This window comes from Prionailurus viverrinus, chromosome A1 (assembly GCF_022837055.1).
Source record: "Prionailurus viverrinus isolate Anna chromosome A1, UM_Priviv_1.0, whole genome shotgun sequence".
Taxonomy (NCBI): domain Eukaryota; kingdom Metazoa; phylum Chordata; class Mammalia; order Carnivora; family Felidae; genus Prionailurus; species Prionailurus viverrinus.
Window position 1 is genome coordinate 124,346,491 of NC_062561.1, and position 20,099 is coordinate 124,366,589.

At 35.4% G+C, this 20,099-nt stretch overlaps 1 protein-coding gene across 1 annotated transcript in view; it reads left to right on the top strand.

The window, feature by feature from the left end:
* The window catches only part of MTREX (Mtr4 exosome RNA helicase), a 110,541-nt gene that overhangs the window by 6,658 nt on the left and 83,784 nt on the right, over positions 1–20,099 (top strand). Inside the window, exons 2-7 of the mRNA XM_047854282.1 lie at positions 4,419–4,556; positions 6,158–6,224; positions 10,396–10,458; positions 11,324–11,436; positions 17,349–17,523; positions 19,062–19,152. Of these exons, the coding sequence (XP_047710238.1) occupies positions 4,419–4,556; positions 6,158–6,224; positions 10,396–10,458; positions 11,324–11,436; positions 17,349–17,523; positions 19,062–19,152 (647 nt within the window). The remainder of the gene's footprint in view (positions 1–4,418; positions 4,557–6,157; positions 6,225–10,395; positions 10,459–11,323; positions 11,437–17,348; positions 17,524–19,061; positions 19,153–20,099) is intronic.

The following is a 20,099-nucleotide window of genomic DNA, read 5'->3' on the forward strand; positions in this document are numbered from 1 at the left end:
ATGCTGACATTTACAATACAATTAATATTATAGGGTCTTTTATTTGGCTTTTTTGGTTTTTATAGTTTTATCCTTTTTTTTTCTGAAAATGTTCATCCGTAACAATATTACATAAACTTTATTTTATGTATTCTTATAATATTAAAAAAAATAATAGTGCATAATAATACTGCAATTCAGAATAAAATATTGAATAGATTGTGGTTCTAGTTCATGGTTCTTTTTGTCCTTAGAAAAAATGTAGCACACCAACAGTGAAAATACTCTGTAATAGTTCCTTTTTGAAATGTTTATGCTACTAATTTGATACCTGTTATGTTCACTTGTTTCAACTTATTTTCCATTTTAAGGATTGCTAAAATTTTAATTTTTAAATCATGGTAAAACAGTTTATGGTTCCAAAATCAAAAGTATAAAACAGTATTCTTGATTTTATCTTTGCCTCTTCTGTCCTGTTTGTTCCCTCTCCTTGAGTTTTTGGTTTCTTTTTACTATTTCTTTTTTTAATTTTTTTTTTTTTTTATGTTTATTTTTGAGAGAGACACAGAGAGACAGAGCATGAGCAGGGAAGGGGCAGAGCGGGAGAGGGACACAGAATCCGAAGCAGGCTCCAGGCATTGAGCTGTCAGCCCAGAGCCCGACTTGGGGCTGAAACTTGCAAACTGTGAGATCATGATCTGAGCTGAAGTTGGACACTTAACTGAGCCACCCAGGCGCCCCTCTTTTTATTATTTTCTTTCTGAAAATACACATGTGCATGTCTGTCTTCACTCATTTTTATGCAAAAGGTGCCATTTAAAAACTGTTCATCTTTTTTCTCTTAACATGATGAAATACAGATACCTCTGTGTTAGTATATAGAACTCTTACATTGGGTTATTTTCAGTTTTTTACTGTTACAGATAGCCTTGTACATGTCTGTCTGTTTTTGAAATTTTTAAAAATTTTTTGCCATGTTATTTTGGCATAGATTCCTAGTAGAATTATGAGGTTAAAGGGTAAATGTATGTAGTTTTGCTAGGTGTTGCCAAATTCTTTTCCACAGGCGATGCACCTTTGTCTTCAATGGTGTGGCAGGCCGAATGATTCATCTCCCTCTCCCCCTTAATGATGTCCTTGTCTCAATCCTGAGAATAATTGTCAGAATTAAGAAATTAACATTGATACAGTACTATTATCTAATCTATAGACTTAGTTATATTTTGCCAATTGCTTTAATATCCTTTATAAGAAAAGGGTTCTATGTTGGATTCCATGATGTGGTTGTCATGTCTAGAAATAACATATGTTCATGGGGTTTCAGTAATAAAAAACTTACTCTTAAAGGGTAAGCTTGTTATATGTGACACTTTATTTCCATCTTTCTGTTTAACTCAGGTGTTTCTTTTTTTTTTTTTTTTTTTAAATTTTTTTTTTCAACGTTTATTTATTTTTGGGACAGAGAGAGACAGAGCATGAACGGGGGAGGGGCAGAGAGAGAGGGAGACACAGAATCGGAAACAGGCTCCAGGCTCTGAGCCATCAGCCCAGAGCCTGACGCGGGGCTCGAACTCACGGACCGCGAGATCGTGACCTGGCTGAAGTCAGACGCTTAACCGACTGCGCCACCCAGGTGCCCCTAACTCAGGTGTTTCAAGGGTGCAAATTCCACATGTGACATACATACCAAGCTGTAAGAGAAATAAATAATCGGGGACCTAGAACTCTAACATAACAGTCTTAAAGAATAATATAGCTCTTCTGGGGCGCCTGTGTGGCACAGTCGGTTAAGCGTCCGACTTCAGCCAGGTCACGATCTCGCGGTCTGTGAGTTCGAGCCCCGCGTCAGGCTCTGGGCTGATGGCTCAGAGCCTGGAGGCTGTTTCCGATTCTGTGTCTCCCTCTCTCTCTGCCCCTCCCCCATTCATGCTCTGTCTCTCTCTGCCCCAAAATTAAATAAACATTGAAAAAAAAAATTAAAAAAAAAATAAAAGAATAATATAGCTCTTCTGAAGGAAGGTATTCTATAAATTTAGGTTTTAAGTTTCTCAAAGGTATAGGAATTAATTTTTTTGTTTTATGGCTGTCACCAGCTGCTAGTAGGTTTTAAGTGTAGTGGTTTTGTAGATGCTTACTAAATCAAGGTTAGAGTAGTGGAATGTTAGAACTAGAGGGATCTTCAGTATCTTCCAAATGTCTTACTTTACTGAGGACCAAGGATATTGATGGCTTGTCCAAAAGAGATTCATATAAGTAGTTAGCAATAAATAGACTGGGCAAGAATGGTTACCTTTTCCACTAAATTGGGAGGAATTGGGTTTACATATTTCAAGTTTTGCTAAGCATCAAAGAAGAACCTTTGTTAGCAAAAGATTGTTCAGGCATACCTCAGATCATTACCACTATTTGATACTCTTATTTAAAAAAAAACAACTTTCTAAGTAAAACATAAAAAGAGAAGTGTGAAAGTCCATAAGTTGAATTTTCATAGAATAAACACACCAATGTAACCCCCATTTGGGACAAAAACTAGAATATTTCAGACATGCTTCCCCCCGGAAAAGTGACTATCTTGATAATGTGTTAGGTTTTTTTTCTGTTTATGACTGTAATGTAAATGGAATCATTTAGAATACATTCCTTCATGTCTGGCTTTGGCTCAACATTGTTCATAAAATTCATGACAGTAGCTATGTCAAGTTGAATGCAGAAGCAAATGCAGAGTCCAGATGCATACTTTTAAGCCACACATTATAGAGATTTGCAAAAATATAAACAATGTCACTCTTCTCATTAAAGACTATTTTTGAAAATACTTATTTTTTTATCAAGTGTCATTTATGTTAAATCTAACAGTAATAATGTTAACATAATGTTAAAATAACATTGTTTCCATCTTAAAATGAATTATAAGTAAATATTTTAATAAAAAAATTTTCAGTATTATTATCTAATGTGGTAAATATCAATAGGTATTACTACATAAACAAAATTCTTTGGAATTAATCATTTTTAAGACAATAAATAATTCTGAGGCCAAAAATTTGAGAGCCACTGATTTGGTATAGTCTATATTTTCCTGATGAGCACTTGTTTTCAGTTTATTTTTGTATGCTTATTGGTCATTTGGATATCCTCTTTTATAAAATACCTGTTGAAGTCTTCTGTTCATTTATTTTTAAATTTGTCATCTTCACTCTATTTTAGTTACATAGCTTTTGTCAGTTACATGTGGTTCAGATATCTTCTTCCACTCTTTTGTCTTGCCTTTTTACTCTTTTAATTATATATATATATATATATATATACGTATATACACACACACACACATATATATATGTGTGTGTGTATATACGTATATATATATACCTTTTGGTCGTCATCTTACCCTTTATTAAAATAGTTTACTTTGTAGTTCTTAACTAGCTGGGCATTCCACTGCACCACTGTTGATGTCATCTATGATGTCATGAGGGTGGCGGCCATCAACATTGCAGCCCACAGACTGAGTGGTCCCCAGAATCTCTTTAATAGTTCCAGAGAGTTCCTTGGCTAATGATCCATGCCGCATCTCTCAGGCAGTGTTGGCAATCTCATCAAAAGTGATATTTCCACTGTGCTTAATGTTTTTCTGCTGCTTTCTGTCTCTTGGACGTTCCTTGAGGGCTTTGATAATCAGGGCGGAGGCAGAAGGTACCACTTCAGTCTGGGCCTGTCTGTTCTGAATGGTCAGTTTCACTGTAATCCTCAGACCCTTCCAATCACCTTGGCGATGTCATCACCAACCTTTTTACTCTCTTAATGATATTTTTTGATTAACAGAAATTCTTGGTTTTAGTTCACTCTGATTTATCAAACTTAATTTTTGGTTAATAATTTTATGTACTGTTTAGTAAAATATAAAAATAATTCTCTCATTTTATCTTCTAGAGGCTTTGTTGTTTTGCCTTTCACAGTTATATCTAAAATCCACATGTAATTGATTTTTGGATGTAAAAGCATGTGGGTCAGATTAAATTCCCCTTGGCTTTCTAGTCCACCAAGTGCCATTTATTGTCATTACTTTTGACCAATGAATCCAACCACAAAAAATATTCTCTAACTGTAATATTTTGGTAAAAGCAAAAGTATTAAATGTTTATTGAAGGTCCTCTTGTATGTAAATGTTTAACATTATTTTAATTCATGGTTTTTAAAAATATTAAGTTAGTGTGAGCTGTAAAATATTTTTAAAGCAAAACTTCCAAGAAACTTTGAAATATCAAAGGAGTGATATTCAGTTTTATTAGGGTATTCTGGGCTTTAGCCAGTTTTGATTTGTTTCATCTCCTTCCATGCCTTTTTCTGTTAATGACATATATAATACATGGAGTAATATTTTATGGAATCATCCTTAAAGTAAAAACTGCAGAACTGATTTTTAACCATTTACTTTTCAGGAAACGTTTTGATGGTAAATTACAATCGGAGTCAACTAATACTGCAAAAACCAAGAGAGATGCAGATTTTGAGGGCACAGATGAACCCATATTTGGAAAGAAGCCTAGGGTGGAAGAATCAATAAATGAAGATTTAAGGTAGTATTCCCATTGGCATAAATGTCAGTAACTCTTAAATGGTTGCGTGAAGTTTTGAAAATTACTTAAATGATGCTACTTTATGAAAGTGTTAAATTCAAGAAATGAAAAATATATTTTAGGTATATATTCATACAAAAATATAGAACATCTGTATAAGTTTGGGGAAATGGAAGACAACATAGAAGAGTCATCTTTTAATGTTTTAGAATCCAACTTGTGAGAAAGAATCGTGAAGCCTGATTTTTTTTTTTTTTTAATTTTTTTTTTCAACGTTTATTTATTTTTGGGACAGAGAGAGACAGAGCATGAACGGGGGAGGGGCAGAGAGAGAGGGAGACACAGAATTGGAAACAGGCTCCAGGCTCTGAGCCATCAGCCCAGAGCCCGACGCGGGGCTCGAACTCACGGACCGCGAGATCGTGACCTGGCTGAAGTCGGACGCTTAACCGACTGCGCCACCCAGGCGCCCCAGCCTGATTTTTTTTTTTAAGAAAAAAACCCCACATTTCCTTTATTTATTAATGTCAAAGAATAGGATGGAGCACAGAGAGTGGAATAAATGGAAAGAATAAAACTGACCCAATGGAAAAAGTAATTGAAAAGGAATGTTAAGAGGAATTAGATTTTTACTGTTACGCGTTGGAATAGAGTGGCTCTGAATCTCAAGACTGCTATCAGTGAGGGAGACCATGGATTTCTCTGACTGAAATAGCTGGTATTTCTCTTCTCTTTATAAAAGTTGGTGTCAGTTACTTAGGTTAACCTGTTTGTTATTGTGTGATGGATCTTCACAGCTTTACTTCTTTCTTCTTGTATGCCATATTTTGGCTTGGCACTACCATGAAGAATTTACTCTGAATTTTTTAAACTAGTTAGCTGTTGTGGTTAGCAGAAGTTACTACTGTAAATGGTGGTAGATGTGTCACTGAAATATTTCTGATACACCGTTTTCCAATGCTAGTGGAATAGGTTACAGTATAATAGTGGCAATTTAAAATCATTGTTGCTTATTATAGTAACCCTTGGGTTTTGTTCAAAGTATGATTGGTTATTGATTTAAATAAAAATCAAAAGTAAATAAGAATAATCTAGTATAAAAATACATCTATTTTTCTTTGTCCACAGTCATGTCCTTTCAGAATCTAAACAGAACCTAGACGAGTATAATTTAAGATTTTGAATAGGGAACACTTCTGTTAATTATAGCAATGTCTGTATTAAGCTAGTTTATTTTGTACTCTCTATCATGTGTAATGGTTTTTATAACGAGCTTCGTGTTTTGAAGTAGTGACAATGCTTTGGAAGGGGTACTTTTTTTTTAAATAGTTACTGGAATTCAGCTGACATAATTCTTTGAGTAATCCACTTGGCATCTGTTCTGTATTTGTAAAATAGATGTTAACTGATTTTGAATTCTCAGCCTATATTTGAATAATGTGAAAACTTTTTTGAATATTCTTAATAGCCAGATTTTTTCCAATTTGTAATACTCATAATTAGGCAGCGTCCTTTTCCTTAGCAATTCATACAGGAGGCTTATTATCTAATCATAGAAAAATAATGTATTTTAACACAGATTTAATACTTTTTTTTTTAAGTTTGGCTGACTTGATGCCCAGAGTCAAGGTACAATCAGTTGAAACTGTTGAAGGGTGTACACATGAGGTAAGCACAAACAGTATATGGAAATTGGTGTTATAAATGGAAGTTTGCTTTGGACTATCTAATATGATCAGCAAACCATTTAGCCTCAGGGGCTTTGGAAACAATTACAGTTTCTGTAGGGTATATAGTCAGGTGGAAGGAGCTGGGGTTTTGTATCCTAACCTGAGCTAGTATCTTGAACAACACTTTATCTTGAACAGCACTTTATCTAACTACAGTCTTGGATAAATTTCTTAACCTTTTTTTTTTTTAATGTTTGTTTATTTTTGAGAGACATAGAGACAGGGCACGAGGGGGGAGAGGCAGACACACAGAATCCGAAGTAGGCTGCAGGCTCTGAGCTGTCAGCACAGAGTCTGATATGGGGTTTGAACTCATGAACCGTGAGATCATGACCTGAGCCAAAGTTCGATGCTTAACCAACTGAACCACAAGGCGCCCCAAATTTCTTAACCTTTTTGACATTGTTTTTTAAAATTTTTAAATTTGGAATAATGTGTTGGTTGTGAAGATTATAGAAGAAAATTAGTGTAAGGTACCCAGCACAGAGTAGGTGTTCAATACCCATTCATCCCCTTACTCCTAAAGTCAAGTAACAGTGCCATTTTATAGGTCACATGCTTTTTCATGTCCTGCTCTGGTTACTGATACATTGCAATTTCATTATTCGCCACAAGGTGGTAACCACTGATAGCTTGTAGTACCCCTTTTAGAAGAATTTATAAATATAAGGGACTAAAAAACGTTAAGAGAACTGTAACACTGTTTATACTAATAAAATCTTATTAAAAGTCTTTATTGAATAAGCAGAGTAATTCCGAATTAAAATGACTTTTGATAAACATTTATAACCTTATTTTTTAAAATACCTGTTTTTTAGCACTTGTTTCTGTGAGTTCCTTTGTATTCCTTTAGAATAGCACTTAGTTTGGAATTTGTAATACCCATTTGATCATTCATTACTTATGTTAGACCCTATTCATTGCTCTGGTATTAAAAAAGATGAGGGGAGAGAGGCCACACAATTTGCTCTTAAGAGGTCACAAGTTCTTGCTGTCCTTCACAATTCTCCACAGTCCCTCCTTCTGTCACTTCTCAGTTTTTTAGCAGCTAACTTTACCTTTTACTTCATTTAGAGGGTTGGGGCTATCAAATTGGAGTGTCCTCTGTTTATAACCTTCTTCACCAAGCCTGTTCACACCTGTCCTGTCCACTAAAAGGAAAAGGCAATGCTAAGGAGGCTTGTTCAGCTAGTGTTCTTGGTTGTAACTTGTCATGCTTTCACAATGACCTAGAAGCCTTCATTTTCCCTTGTTTCTAGAGTTGAGTCTCTTCTGTATTTGCCCTTCCCTATCAGCATGTGAATATTCAGAAGATTCTCTTATTCTAGGTTGCTTTTCAGCCACTATGTTGTTTTTTTCCCCCCTTTTGTGGTCATTCAATCAGTATATATCTTTAGAGTGCCAGGAACATTGTATTATTCACTAAGTATAAAGAAATAGAAGAGATGTGGTCCCTTACTTTTGAGAGTTGCTATTGAGTGCTCTGCTAGGAAAATCCCTGCTAGACTTTCTAACTTGCCATTCATTTTTATAAATACACTATAATTAGATTTCTTCTTTCTCCACTTCTTTCAAACTGTTGTCACAAGAATCACCAATGACTATTTAGTATGTCTGTTTGACTCTTGATCATTTTGCTGTTTTTTTATTTATCTGACTCCTTAGTCTCTCTTTCCTACCATTACACGTTAGTGTTACCCAGACTGTTCTCAGAGAAGAAAAACAAAACCTTTTTGATTTTTATACATGTGAAACATAACCTATTATTCTTGCTGCTGTTAAATCTTACAGAAGCAGGGGCGCCTGGGTGGCGCAGTCGGTTAAGCGTCCGACTTCAGCCAGGTCACGATCTCGCGGTCCGTGAGTTCGAGCCCCACATCAGGCTCTAGGCTGATGGCTCAGAGCCTGGAGCCTGTTTCCGATTCTGTGTCTCCCTCTCTCTCTGCCCCTCCCCCATTCATGCTCTGTCTCTCTCTGTCCCAAAAATAAATAAACGTTGAAAAAAAAAATTTAAAAAAAAAATAAATAAATCTTACAGAAGCTAAAATCCTAATTGCTTCACATTGATGTTCTTGGTTCATGTCATAGAAAGTACCAAAAGAGATGTGAGAGGGTCACTCAACTGATGAGATACAGCCATATAGGTTAATCATATCTTAATGGGGATCATAACATGATTTGGAGTCTAGGCTTCAGATTTTCAGATCCAGAAATTTGATCCAGAATTTTCTCAGTGTACCAACAGTTGTGCTTTCTTGGATAGACTCACTTTTGTCATATTCATAAGAGATGGAGGTATACAAAAACATGTCATTTCCTTAATTTAAAGCATAAGTAGTTGTCTCACTATCAAACTACCTGTAAATTTCTTAGAATCCTAATAAAGGGGAATATACAGTATTAAGGGAAAGACTAGTGAAAACTATTCTGTCCCCCAGAAATATTCATTCATTAATAAAAACACTTGATAAGTGTTTCTTAATGTATGCAGCATAAAATACCACATTCTTACTTATCTCACCTTTATAGATTCCATTTAGAATGTCACAGTCCTTCTAACACATTCATTATACTGGGTATTACTATTCATTAGGTTTCATAATTTACTAAGTTTCACTATTTTAAATTACGATCAGAGTCTAGTTATTCATTTTTTAAATACAATCCACATTGTGGTTATATGTTTGACCCTGAGCAACAGGAGTTTGAATACAGATTTTTTTTTTTTTTTTTTTTTTTTTTTTTTTTTTTTAAGTAAGCTTCATGCCCAGTATGGAGTCCAACTTGGGGCTTGAATTCATGACCCTGAGATAAGAGTCAGATGCTTAACTGAGCCACCCAGGTGCCCCTAAATGTAGACTTTTTTTTTTTTTTTTTGATAAATACAATACTGTAAATATATATTCTCTTCCTTAGGGTTTTCTTAATTTCATTTTCTCTAGCTTACTTTATCATAAGAATACAGTATAAAATACATGTATATAATATGTGTTAATCAACTATATTACCAGTAAGGCTTCTGGTTAACAGTAGGCTACTGATAATAAAGTTTTAGGGGAATCAGAAATTACACGTGGATTTTTGACTGCATGGGGGGGTGGGGGGGTTGTTGCCCCAAACCCCATGTTCACGGGTCACCTGTAATTGAGTTGGAAATTTACTGAAGATTTCTTAGTATTTCTAAGGTGGGTAATCTCATGTAATACTTGCTTATTTAGGTTTTGCTCTTATAAATTATTTCTAATTTTAGTGTGTACCTTATTTTGCCCCTGTGCATTATTTAAACACTAAATGGTTTAATTCTTAGGAATTTAGATACATTATGAACGGCTGCTCTCCAGATCTTTTTTTTTTTTTTTACACTTTTATTTCAGAGAGCGCGCGAGTGCCCACACAAGCTAGGGAGAGGGGCAAAGGTAGGGAGAGAGAGAATCCCAAGCAGGCTCTATGCACAGCATGAGCCTGATACAGGTTTCAGAGAGAGAGAGAGTGAGTACCCACACAAGCTAGGGAGAGGGGCAGAGAGAAGGAGAGAGAGAATCCCAAGCAGGTCTATGCACAGCATGAGCCTGACAGAGGTGTATCGATCCCACCACCCTGGGATCATGATCTGAGCTGGGTTAGGCACTCAGCCGACTGAGCCACCCAGTTTCCCCTGCTCTCCAGATCTTAACCTTTACTGGAGGAAAAGAAAGTTTCTGCTTTAGGAAATATGGAGTAGTATTTTATTCTGCATGGTTTTCTTTCATGTGGCAGCGTCCGTTTTTATGTCCACGTAGCTTTTTTGAGCATTCCTTAATATTAGGCAGTACATTACATGTGGAAAATACAAAGATAGCTAAGATAGGTCCTAGACCTTAATAAACATAATTTCTTTAGGGAAATGGACTTGAAGGGTTTTAATCCCCTTACCGTTAGATAAACATAAGTAGAGGTTTTTTGATTATTGTAGCTTTAGCATTTGTCTTGTTCTTAAAAGCAGTTATTTAATTTTACAGTGTCTAAGACTGTAGCAGACCCTATCACTTGTACTTTTCAAGCCAGCATTAATTATGGAATGTTGAATGTTAATCAGTTCTCGAATAGTAAGTTTTTTGTTTTAACATTAGGTTGCACTTCCTGCAGATGAAGATTATTTACCACTTAAACCTCGAGTTGGAAAAGCTGCAAAGGTCTGTACTTTGGGCAATACAGTTTGTACAGTTTTGTGTCTCTTTTCTAAAAATCTTAAAGATAAATTCTTTCAAATGAGATTTTTATACATCCCAGTGTGTGTATACCAAGAAGAAGCTACCTGAAGTCAAATATAATGAGAACCAAATCAGTAAACTACCATGAAGAAAATCATGCATGATGTGATGAGATTTTTAAAAATGAAAGTAATGATTCTCCACATTCTTAAAGAATTTAATGAAAAATATGTCCATCTTTCTTTAGAAAAAAAGCATGTGTGCAATGTCATACATATAGTTTGAGAAGTTTAACAAGCTTTTAATGAAACTTAAACTCTAATGCTTATGTTAAATGGATTTTGAAGTACTGGTAGACCTTAAATGAAATTCAGATTTTCAGAGTCATTTTTCTCTAAATGAAAAACGGAGCATTTCTTCAAGTCTAGAATAGTAGATGTATTATTCTGCCTCTGCTGAGGGAACTTAAGTGAACTCGAGCAGAGTTCCCATCAGAATGGAAAGAATACCTATTTTAGGGGTTGCTGTAAAGGTTAATAATGTATGGAAAATGTGTTGCACAGTGCCTACCACAAAACATGTTGACAAATGGCAGTGTTACACTGTTATAACTAATATAACGTGTATGTTAGCATAGTAAATTGAAAGATAGCAGAATTAGCTTCTGTGCTGTTTAAAGGTGTTTTTTTAGTCTTCCTAATTTTCTCTGGTGGGTGGCATAATTTTTAAAAAGAATCATAAAGAAGTGTTCCCAGAATGCTTCTGGGGGGGCTAGCATCTCTTGATTTTAAGTGTGTTCTGATATGGCTAGATATTTTCATGCCAATACTATTTTTTTCTTTTATAGGAATACCCGTTCATTCTTGATGCTTTTCAAAGAGAAGCCATTCAGTGTGTTGATAATAATCAGTCTGTTTTAGTATCTGCACATACATCAGCAGGAAAAACTGTATGCGCTGAGTGAGTAGCTTTCTATTTAAAGGAAATTTTAGGCCTGTTTATATTTGTTCCTATGCTGGTTTCTGATGTTATATTCTCTTCTTGGATTGACTCCTTTATTATTATATAATGTTCTTTTTTTATTTCTTATTATAGTCTTCGTTTTATTTTATTTTATTTTTTTTTTTTTTCAACGTTTATTTATTTTTGGGACAGAGAGAGAGACAGAGCATGAATGGGGGAGGGGCAGAGAGAGAAGGAGACACAGAGTCGGAAACAGGCTCCAGGCTCTGAGCCATCAGCCCAGAGCCTGACGCGGGGCTCGAACTCACGGAGCGCGAGATCGTGACCTGGCTGAAGTCGGACGCTTAACCGACTGCGCCATCCAGGCGCCCCTATAGTCTTCGTTTTAAAGTCTATTTTGTCTGATCTGAGTGTGGTCTTCCCTGCTTAATTTTGGTTTCCATTTGCATGGAATATCCTTTTCCCGTTCCTTTACTTTCAGTCTTTGTGTGTCCTTATATCTGAAGCGAGTCTCTTTAGGCAGCATATAGCTGAGTTTTGTGGTTTTTATTCCATTCAGCTATTCTGTGTCTTTTTATTGGGGAATTTAGTCTATCTACATTTAAAGTAATGATAGATACGTACTTATTGCCATTTTATTGTTTTTTGGCTGTTTTGTGTTCCTCTGTTCCATTCTTGTTTTACTGTGTACTTTTTTTTTTTTTTTCAATGTTTATTTATTTTTGGGACAGAGAGAGACAGAGCATGAACGGGGGAGGGGCAGAGAGAGAGGGAGACACAGAATCGGAAACAGACTCCAGGCTCTGAGCCATCAGCCCAGAGCCTGACGCGGGGCTCGAACTCACGGACCGCGAGATCGTGACCTGGCTGAAGTCGGACGCTTAACCGACTGCGCCACCCAGGCGCCCCTACTGTGTACTTTTTAAAAGAATTTTTGGAATAACTTTATTTTTTAATCTCACCCTTTACAAGTTTAAATTTTGGGGCTCCTGGGTGGCTCAGATGATGATTAAGCGTCTCACTGCAGCTCAGGTCATGATCTCCGGGTTCATGAGTTTGTACCCCGCATTGGGCTCCCTGCTGTGGAGTGGCTCCCACAGAGCCACTTCAGATCCTCTCTCCCCCTCTCTCTTCCCCTCCCCTGCTAGCATGCTCACTCGCTTGCTCTCTCTCTCCCTCAAAAATAAATAAAAACTAAGAAAAAAATTCTTTTTACTGTTTAAATTTTTTTGATTTTTGCAAGTAAAGGCAGTTTTACTTCTTTCTATTTTAAATACTTTTAATGTCTTGCCTTATTGAACTGACTAGCACAGCCTAGTACAATGTTGAATGGAAGAGATGAGAGAGGACATCCTTGCCTTGTTCCTGATATTAAGTCTTCATCAGCATGTTGTTATCTATAGGTTTTTCTTAGATGCTTTTTATCATTTTAAGGAAGTTCACTTCTGAGTTTGCTTGTGTGTGTTTATATGCCTATAGAATATTTTGCTATTGTATTTTGTCCAATTTTTTTTCTGTTAATATAATGAATACATTAATTTTCAAATAATAAACCAGTCTGAGATAAACCACAAGGTTACGATACATACGCTTGTAATAAATAGCAGTATTGTGATTTATAAGATACATATTTAGTCATTTTGATGACCAAATACATGTTTCTTGTATGTATTTAGTCTTCATCCATGGTTCCTGGGTCAAGACTTGTAAAACCCTTGGAATTTCATGTGATAAGAGCAATAAAGGTCTTTTGTTACGTTTTAATGAGTTGACTTTGGATGGACTGGTTGCCAGGAGAACCAACTATGTGATCCCTGTAGAGTAGAGGGAAGAGGGCTGAGGGTTGAATCAGCCACTGACCAATGATTTAGTCGTGACTGTGATGTGAAGCTTCCATAAACCCAAAAGGACTCAGGTCAGTGAGGTTCCAGGTTGGTGAACATGTGCAGATGTTCTGGGAACAGATGTTCCAGAATAGTGTACACCTGGATAGGAAGGGCGTTGGGAGATCTTCATCCTTTCCCCATACCTTGCCCTGTGTATTTCTTCATCTGGTTGTTGTGTATCCTTTAATATAATGGCAAATATAATTAGTATATTTACTGAGCTCTGTGAACTGCTCCAGCAAATTAATCTGTACCAAGGAAGAAGTTGTTGGAACCCTCTATCTGAAATCACTTGGTCAAAAGCACAGGTATCTGGCCTGGAGCTTGCTACTGGCATCTTAAGTGGGGGCTGGAGGACAGTGTTAACTGAGCCCTTAATATGTAGAATCTGTTGCTATCTCTGGGGAGTGTCAGAATTTAGTTGAATTCTCAGACACCCTGCCAATGCCTGAGAATTGGTTGGTGGTGTGAGTGGGGGACCCTCTCCCATGTTTGAATTGGGTCTAGGAATCCCCCCCAAATTCATGTTGGTAGATACATTATTGGATTAGATTTGCTTAAATTGTGGTAAGAATTTTTGCTTCTGTTCATGAAGGATGTTGGTCTGTAGTTTTATTGTAGTATCTTTTTTTGGTTTTGGTATCAGGGTAATGTTATCTGTTTTTTTTACAGATTAGTCTGCTAAACTGGTGCTGTCTGAACAGCATCATTTTTCTTCTTAAAGAAACACTTTTACATTTAATGGTAGCACAAATCTCTTGATGAAAAATTCTTTTAATTTTTTCTTTCTTTTGGTAAAGATTTTATTTTTAAGTAATCTCTCCATCCAACGTGGGGCTCAAACCCCCAACTGCAAGATACTAGAGTTTCATGGTCCTCCAACTGAGCCAACCAGGTGCCACTCTTCCACCTTTTGTATATCTAAAACATTTTTTACTTTGCCTTCATTTTTGACAGATACTTGCAGTCAATAAAGAATTCTAATTCCTCTAAGAGTACTTTTTGACTTGCATAGTTTATGACAGGAAATCCCTGTCATCCTTACCTTGTTCCTCTGCAGATAATGTATCGTTTTTTTCTTGGCTACTTTTAATTAAGATTTTATCTTTATCAGTGTTTTAAGCAGTTTATTTATTTTTAGAGAGAGAGAGAGGAGAGCATGAGCTCTGGGGAGAGGGGCAGATGGCGAGAGAGAATCATAAGCAGGCTCCTTGCTCAGCGCGGAGCCATGCTCCATCCCATGGCCCTGGGATCATGACCTAAGCAGAAATCAAAATTGGGCACTCAGCCCACTGACCCACCCAGTCACCCCTTAACCAATTTATAAGGAGGCTTGATGTAGTTTTTTTCATGTTTCTTGGACTTTGGGTTTGTTTTTCCATGTTGCCTCTGGCTTCTCTTCTTTAAGGTCTCTGATTACTATTACATTGGGCTACTTAAAGTTGCCTCATGATTCATTGATACTGTGTTCATTTTGGGCCTGTTCTAATGCTGTATCTTCCAATTCATTAATCTTTGCTTCTGCATTGTCTAATATGTCATTAATCCCATTCCATGTATTTTTATCTCGGATGTTGTTATTTGTTATTAGCTCAGATTTTCCTTGCTGGAAGTTTATTTTTATGTGTGGTGGTTTTTTTTGTTTTTTGTTTTATTTCCCATTTGTCTTCTTACTACTTAACTTTTTTTAGCTTCTTGAACATATGGAATACTGTTTACAAACTGTTTAAATGTCTTTGTTACTGCTTTTTTCATTTGTGTTACTTCTAATCTGTTTTGATTGACTTTTCCCTGTGTTATAGGTCCATATTTTCCTCCTCCTGCATATTGTTTTGATGGAATGTTTCGCTGTTGTTAATTTTCATCACTGTCTTGGAGCAGTTTGATTATGATGTGACTTTACATAGTTCTTCTCATGTTTCTTGTGCTTGAGTTTGTTGGGCTTCTCAGATCTGTAGGTTTATTATAGTTTTCATCAAATTTGGGATAATTTCAGCAGTTTTTTATTTCAAACATTCCCCATCCTCCTTTTTCCTTGGGATCTTCACTTAAACTTGTATCATGCCACTTTAAGTTGTCTCACAGCCCACTTACACTCTGTTTATTATTATTTTGTTTTTTGGAGTTTATTCTGTGTTTTTCACTTTGGACAGCTTTTCTTGTTAGGTCTTCAAGTTTATTCATCTTTTTTTCCACCATGTCTAATCTGATATTAATTCTATCCAGTGTATTTCAAATCAGACAATGGATTTTTCATCTCTACAAGTTTGATTTGGGTCTTTTAATTTTTTCCATTGTTTTTTTCTTACTGCTTTGTCTTTGTCATTCAGTTTGATAATGTTTCTAGGTGTGATTCTTTTTCATTTTTCCTGCTTGGGTTTATTGTATATGTCACATCTGTAGATTAATATTTTTCTGTTTAAAACAAATTTAGGAAGTTTCTCACTGTTATTTTTTCACATAGTTTTTTCTTCTTCCTCACTTTGAATCTTCCACTGGGACACTGAGGTTGTTTCTTTTCCTTTCTTTAGATTTGATAATTTTTGTTGATCTATCTTCATATTTACTGATACTTTGTTCTGTCATCTCAAATCTGCTCTTGAACCCATGTAGTGAATTCTTCATTTCAGTTATTATACTTTTCACCTGTAGGGTTTTCATTTATGTATAAGTATAAACACAATATCTCTCTGTTCAGATGGCCTGTTTATTGAATAATTACCCTCTATTTCCTTTAATTCTTAGAATATGGCTTCCTTTCATTTTTTGGACTGGTTTCTGATAGCTGCTTTGAAGTCTGTGTCTGCTAAGTCCAATATCTGGGCCCACTGAGAATTAGTTTCTCATGACTGCTTTTTTCCCTAGGGATGGATCATACTTCCCTGTTTCTTTTATCTTCTAATGTTTTGTTCGAAAGTGGACATTTTAGATAATATATTGTAGCATCTCTATATCCTTTTTTCTTATCTTTCTCAAAGTTTGTGTTTGATCATGTTTGGATAGCTTTTAATTTTTTGTTTATTTAACTATTTGAGAAATATGGTTATATGGTTGTGTTATTATTATTTCCTCAAATAGGTTATAAGCCTTTTGTGGGCCAGACTGTGTTTTGTTTTTGTTTTTGTTTTTTTAATTTTTTTATGTTTATTTATTTTTGAGAGAGAGAAACAGAGCATGAACGGGGGAGGGTCAGAGAGAGAGGGAGACATAGAATCCAAAGCAGGCTCCAGGCTCTGAGCACAAGCTCTGAGCCTCAGCACAGAGCCCGATGCGGGGCTCGAACCCACAGACCGTGAGATCATGACCTGAGCCGAAGTCGGACGCTCAATCGACTGAGCCACCCAGGCGCCCCCAGACTGTGTTTTAAACAAGAAGACTCTACCACAATGCTAACTTTAGTCATCATGGTCTATATTTAAATACTTAATTAAATTTTCTTTAGAAAACCAAAACTACTTTATTGCATTTTGTTAATAGCTATGGAGGAACTTTTCCATAATTAGACCTACCATAATTCCAAGGCAAGGACTGATTTGATATCTATTACATGTGGGAATGAATACATATGGATGAACTTATTTTTGAAACTCTAAAGAGCAGAGCTCATTTTCCAATGTTCAGTAATTGTTTATGCTCTATATGTGTATAAACAGACAGGCAGAGGCTCTCAACTTTTGGAGGCTCATTTATAGAACCAAAAGTGTTTTACTTGGAAGAAATAGGGTAACCATTAGTAATCTTTTGGTATTAATAATTAATTTGCATTAACTCCAAGAGACAAGAGTTAAAATTAAGTATTCTTGTTTGGTTAGACCACTACATTTCAGATTTATTATAATAATTATTATTTTAATAGGTTGTTAGTAGTGATTAGAACAAGATACTCATGTTCTGCCAAGTCCATTGAAAATAAGTAATTAGGGGAAGTTGTGACAATTTATATATTAACAGAATTTTTAAATTACATACTTTAAAGAAAAGGTTTTGTAAATACTTGATTCTTATTTGGTTTCCCATTTCTAGGTATGCCATTGCATTGGCCTTAAGGGAAAAACAGCGTGTAATATTCACCAGCCCAATTAAGGCTCTGAGTAACCAGAAATACCGAGAAATGTATGAAGAGTTTCAAGATGTTGGTTTGATGACTGGAGATGTTACTATTAATCCTACAGCATCTTGTCTTGTTATGACCACAGAGGTAATTTATATGGTGCCTCATCCAGTCTTTCCTTTTAAATTTAATTAATGTATTTATTCACTGAGAACACCTAATGAGTTTTACTTGCTCTATATAAACAAAATGTAATGCTTTATTTTCTGAGATTTACTTGACAGGGAAAAAAGTTCATCTTAAAGGTCTATTTTTAGTAATTACATAAATTTAGTTGTAAATTTTAATATTTCTATTATTTGTCATATGATACAGATTTTTTCCCCAAATATTTTTATTTTTAATTAAAAAACGTTATTTTTTGAGAGAGAGTACACTCGCAAGCAGAGGAGGGGCGGAGAGAGAGGGAGGGAGAAAATCAAGCCAGCTCCACACTCAGCACAGAGCCAGTAGTGTGGCTTGATCTCACAAACGTGAGATCATGACCTGAGCTGTAATCAGGAGGCAGACACTGAACTGACTGAGCTCCCCGGGTAGCCCCGTCAATTTGTTTTCATGTCACTGACAATAAGTCTTTAAAAATATTTGGTGAGGGGCACCTGGGTGGCTCATTCGGTTAAGCCTCAAGACTCTTGATTTCGGTTCAGGTTATGATCTCATTGTTTGTGAGGTCCAACCCCTCATGGGGTTCTGTGCTGACAGTGAGGATCTGCTTAGGAGTCTCTCTCTGCCTCTCCCCCGCCCTTACCTGTGTGTGCGCTCTCTCTCAAAAAATAAACGTTAAAAAAAAAAAGAAAATAGAGTTTTGTATACATAGTTTCATATAAGTAGTGGCTTTTCCTTCCACTTTTTATTTTTGTATCTTAGTGTTAATACAAATACATAAATAAGTTCTTTTAAAATGCCCAGTTTAGTTTCCTCCCATAATAGCAGTTAAGTTTTACTTAAAACCTATGTTTTAATACAATCAGTTTTGAATACAATCTTATATCTTATGTTTTGAATACAATCAGTTATCTTTGCTGTACCAAGTACTTTCATACGTACTTGATTTATATCCCTGCATTTTATAAGGACATGGTACAACAGAGTGTAAATTAGCTTCTGGTCTGCAGAGTCAACCAAAAACATTGCTCACTTTTCATTTTGGTTCCCAAAGTAAGTTTCCATTCTCAAAACTTTTTCCCATGTGTGGAAGATTTTCTTTAACTCAAAAATCAGGATACTGGTTGCCAGAGAGCATCCATGTTGTGAGATGAAGTAGAAAAAAATCAGTAAACAGCATAAGGTACCATGTGTTGGATAGAAGATAATTTTAAGTTACTCTCATGCTACATAGTGTGGATCTTGTGATGAGTGTTGTATGTACAATGAAGTGGCTTCATATTTGAGATATATGGAAATAGGAGTGATAATTCTCTCCATGGATTGTACCTGATTACTAACTATTGAAAAGCCATTTATTTTGGTTTTATGAGAGAAGGAATATTATTTGATTTATGAAATGTATTTAAGATGTAATCTCCTAAAATTATTATAATACTAATATTAAAAAAGCATTTCTAAAATTTCTTGTTAGAAAGAACTTGTGTCACAATTTTGTGAAATCATTTATATTTTTTTAGATTTTGAGAAGTATGCTGTACAGAGGTTCTGAAGTTATGCGAGAAGTTGCTTGGGTCATATTTGATGAAATTCATTACATGAGAGATTCAGGTATATTCTGCCATGTTGTTGAGATGTGTGCCATGTATTTTCCTTAAGAAGGGCATTAGGAATTTTGAAGAGCTAGTTAAATTGCTTTGAATTTTCATGTGGCTAGAGTTCTAATAGATTTTCCACTACATTGTGAGAAACATGATACAATACTTCAGATAGGATCTCATTTAACTTTAGTTTCTTAAATAGTAATCAGGTAAGAAAAAATGCAAATTCATACAAAACAATTGGAATTAAAACTAGTTTGTTTTTAATTGAGAATGCTCCAAAATAACTGTTAAAGAATTTTTAAAACTTTTAGCCTACAGAGTTAACTTTCTTGATTTTTTGTTACTAGTTTTTAAAAACTCAGAAATGCATGTTTATGGTAAAAAAAAAAATACTAAGGATTATGAAATAAAAATGAGAAAAAATTATAATTATCCCTTTACTTGAACTATTACACTATTGTAAGGACTAGTAGGTATACTTGGACTTTTGAGTGGAGCTGGGAGGGCTAATGGTTACTTTTAAAAGTTAAATATTTAGTATGTACACAATTAAAGTAAAATTCAGTTTTTATTTAAACTAAAATACTGAGTTAACCTGTATTTGTAGTGCAAGTAACAAATTCATAAAAGTAAGTTTTGAATAGGTCTGTTTTGGTTTTAAAATTCTGAATCCTGGGGGTGCCTGGGTGGCTCAGTCAGTTGAGTGACTGACTTCAGCTCAGGTCATGATCTCATAGTCCGTGAGTTTGAGCCCTGCATTGGGCTCTGTGGTGACAACTCAGAGCCTAGAGTCTGCTTCCAATTCTGTGTCTCCCTCTCTTTCTGCCCCTTCCCTGCTTACTCTGTCTGTCTGTCTCTGAAAAATAATAAACATTAAAAAAAAATTTTTTTAAATAAAATTCTGAATCCTGTATTGATACATTTATTTTAGAGGAAAATTCTCATGCTGATTTT